Below are 3,317 nucleotides of genomic sequence, written 5' to 3'. Positions count from 1 at the left end.
AAAGAGTTCCTAAACCACCTTTTTCAACAAGCTGTAAAATGTTAACTTGCTAAAATTTTATTTAAAAAAAATTCATAAAATTTATGAATTTTAAAAATTATTTGTTAATAAAACAAACAAACTTGACTATTTAATTTTATAAAATAATATTTATTATAAAATTTTGTACAACATTGAAATTCCATTTACTTCATATTAACATAAAAAGTTTGGTTTTTAAGAATTTTTATTAAAATTGTTAGTAAAACAACAATTTTAACCTTGTAGAAAGGTTTTTCGTAATTAAAACAACAAATAACAATATCAGGAATTTCAACTAAAATGGCCCTAAAATGGAAAATTATCAATAGTTTCAAATTTGATGCATTTAAAACCTTCAAGATCTTCACATCTTCGTACAAATAAATAAATTATTCTTTAATAAAATTTAGAAAAAAAAATATTTTAAACTATACAATTAAAATTATAAGTCAAAATTAAATTAAATACTTTTGACACGATGATGATGACAATGTTTCGATTTTTCTAGATGAAAATTTAAAATTTTGATGTATTTAAAGGCTCATATCAAACATGCATTCATCCTCATCCTTTGAGAAATGGTTAGAATTTTCGTTTAAATCTACAATACATCAAACAGGAAAAAAAATCAATACGATTAAAAATAATTTTACGAGAATTGAAAATAAAAAAGATTTCGCATAATTACACAATGAATGATCGAAAATTAATTCTTCCGCGTCGTAACAGAGTTTCAATATTGTAGTTTTACGTAGACAATCCATGACTAAATGTAATTTGTAATAAAGTTCATTGACTAGTATGACATCTGTTGGAGTAAAATTCGGCTTAATTAATTTTGTGTGTTCGGTTTTCCATAAAAGTTCGATGTCTTTATCTTCGCTTCCTATGAATAATAGTAATAAAATGGTATCTGCAATTAGACTAAATAAAATATTTACCAAAGTGATGAATTGAGAAAGTGTGTGACAGTTCAGTTTCAGGAGTTATGTGCAGCTTTCTGACACAATGAGTTTGCTGCCTGGTAAAACTGCTTTAATTCAGAGCTAAGTAAGCAAGGCAATGAAAATAGCATGCTACAGGACAGTGACGTGAAACCAATGGAATCATGTTTTTGATAACGTGATTTTTATCCTTTTTTTAACCAATTTTTGTACTTTAACTATTAATGTTTTGAATTTTTGACAATTTTTGCGTTTCTTGGCGGAAATTCTACCAGAATGATCATTTTGCAAAAAAATTATTTATTAATGAAAGATTTCAATTGAAGAAGTGTTTCAGTATTAAAAGATAATAAAAGTGGAAAAGCTAATGAAGCTGATAAGGAGAAATTTTCAAAAATTGAGCAAATTACTGTTACAAACGTAATTTTATAGGCACAAGTTATTTAACCGCATAAGATGTAAACTGGCAATCTGCAAATTTCTACATTCTCCTGTTACCTATGGTGATATGACTGGTGTATAATGTAGAGAAAGCGAATGCTAATTATCATTCAAAAAATACTCTTTTCAACTAAAGTACAGATGATCTTGGTTCACAATAACAATTTTTAAAAAATCCAGCAACGAGTTTCTCAACTATTCAGGCAACATCTGTTATGATATAAAATATTTTACAAATAAAATATTTTTAATTATTATAAAATGGCAAAAAACTTAATTTTGAGCGTAGGGATGGATTTTAATTAAAAACAAAAACTGTAAATGCTAATAACGAGTAAAATCGTCAAATTCAACCCTACTAGAGATACACCGACCCCCATTATCTCCCCACTTTCTCGACTTTTAATTACCAAAATTTAATAGCATCAATCTCCCTATTAAACAACCCCCCTTGCATAATTTCAGAAATTTTTGACAAAAAGCACAAGAATTATTAAGCTTCAAACAGGGAAAACAAAATCCTGTTCCCAAATACTAACATTCACACATACGGAGAAAGCCTTGGAATTTCTTTTGCATTTCTCGACGTTTCAAGGTCCATAGTCGAAAAATATAAAAACCTTGGTGGTCATTTTTTGACCGATCGTCGTACTTTCTTTCTCTTATATATAACGGACGGGATAGTAAAAATGAAAATTAAAAAAGTACTCACCTGCTTCGAGGAACACACACGTGTGTAAGCGATTCAACGATTTATTTATTTTCGACGCTTTTATTAATTTTAAAACAGGTACGACTTCGTTGATGATGGTAGAATAAAATGTTTCGATCACGTCTTCGTTTGAACGAGAAGAAAATCCCAATCTAGGAAATTTAAACTTCTTTTCTTCTCGAATATAATAACGCCCAAAATCCATGAATATCACGTAACACAGACATGGTTTAATACATTTTAACTAAAAAAATAATAAATAAAAAAGACAGAAAATAAAGTTTAAAATTAAAATGCTGTTCTTGAAAAATATATATATATATAAAAATTAACCATTTGATTATATGTGAGCCTTTTAACAACAGAAATTTTTTGAGCGCTCTCCAATTTTTCTGACAACAAGTAATTCATTATCCATCGTAACATTTCGAAATCATTTTCATATTCGTTGTCTGATAACTTCTACATAATGGATGCAAAAGTATTTTAATAAATTTATATTCTATTCATATTTTTAATGTGGAATGATCTACAGAACCATAAAAATTCGATATTTAAAATAATTAAAAATTGTATTACCTTAAAAGCTTGCATTTTTAACTCAATTGATTTGCAGCGTTTTCTCGAAACTACATCAGATGTTTTGGTTATCCTCAAAATCTTTTGTCCATGTGCAGCTTCTATAGATTTGAAAATTTTAAAATATGACAAATTATTATTTAAAACATCTTATAAAACATACTTCTAAACAGTTAAATATTTTATTATTAAAAACTGACCATGAGTATTAACATCCTGCTTAACATTTTCATCATCATGGACATCGTTTCTTTCACTACAAACTTCTTGCTCATCGCAGTCTAAATACGAATATAAAGTAACTTCCGATTGCTCGTCCTTAAGATCCATTGTTAAAACCAATTTATTCCCTAATTCATAAAAAAGACTTAAATTTTATAATAGTTTTGTTATAATGGACATGTTTCTTACTTATTAATCGTAATAAGCAAGAGATTGTAGAACAGGGGACCTATTCTGAGCTATACACGGGACATTCGGTAAGTCCCCTTAGCGGAAGGCAGTTAACTAACCTTAGACAAATCGCTATTCTGCAGGGGGTGCTCATTTTGCGTGCGCAGTAGGTTTCTCTTTTAATCGTTGTGCGCATGACGTCACCATCGAGAAACACGCTCCAAGAA

General features: G+C 28.4%; 1 protein-coding gene across 1 annotated transcript; it reads right to left on the bottom strand.

Annotated features, from left to right (window-relative positions):
- Positions 1-505: 505 nt before the first annotated feature.
- LOC136973349 (uncharacterized) lies at positions 506-3,053 on the bottom strand. The gene is made up of 6 exons (XM_067268083.1): positions 2,898-3,053; positions 2,698-2,798; positions 2,452-2,580; positions 2,119-2,362; positions 710-907; positions 506-622 (listed from the first exon to the last, which is right to left on the bottom strand). The coding sequence occupies exons 1-6, from the start codon at positions 3,025-3,027 to the stop codon at positions 555-557; spliced, it is 870 nt and encodes a 289-aa protein (XP_067124184.1). The 5' UTR covers positions 3,028-3,053; the 3' UTR covers positions 506-554.
- Between the last annotated feature and the right edge of the window lie 264 nt (positions 3,054-3,317).

Source organism: Centruroides vittatus, unplaced genomic scaffold (assembly GCF_030686945.1).
Source record: "Centruroides vittatus isolate TY-2023 unplaced genomic scaffold, ASM3068694v2 contig_3146, whole genome shotgun sequence".
Classification (NCBI taxonomy): Eukaryota; Metazoa; Arthropoda; class Arachnida; order Scorpiones; family Buthidae; genus Centruroides; species Centruroides vittatus.
This window is presented reverse-complemented; position numbering and strand designations above follow the sequence as displayed.

What these genes read in the sequence shown, in the direction of transcription:
- LOC136973349 (XM_067268083.1), bottom strand. Translation starts at nt 3,027, where the DNA reads ATGGATCTTAAGGACGAGCAATCGGAAGTTACTTTATATTCGTATTTA. An exon ending in GGCTCACATATAATCAAATG is followed by an intron (nt 2,363 to 2,451) that starts GTTAATTTTTAT and finishes TTATTTTTTTAG; the next exon opens with TTAAAATGTATTAAACCATG. An exon ending in AATTTTCGATCATTCATTGT is followed by an intron (nt 623 to 709) that starts GTAATTATGCGA and finishes GATGTATTGTAG; the next exon opens with ATTTAAACGAAAATTCTAAC.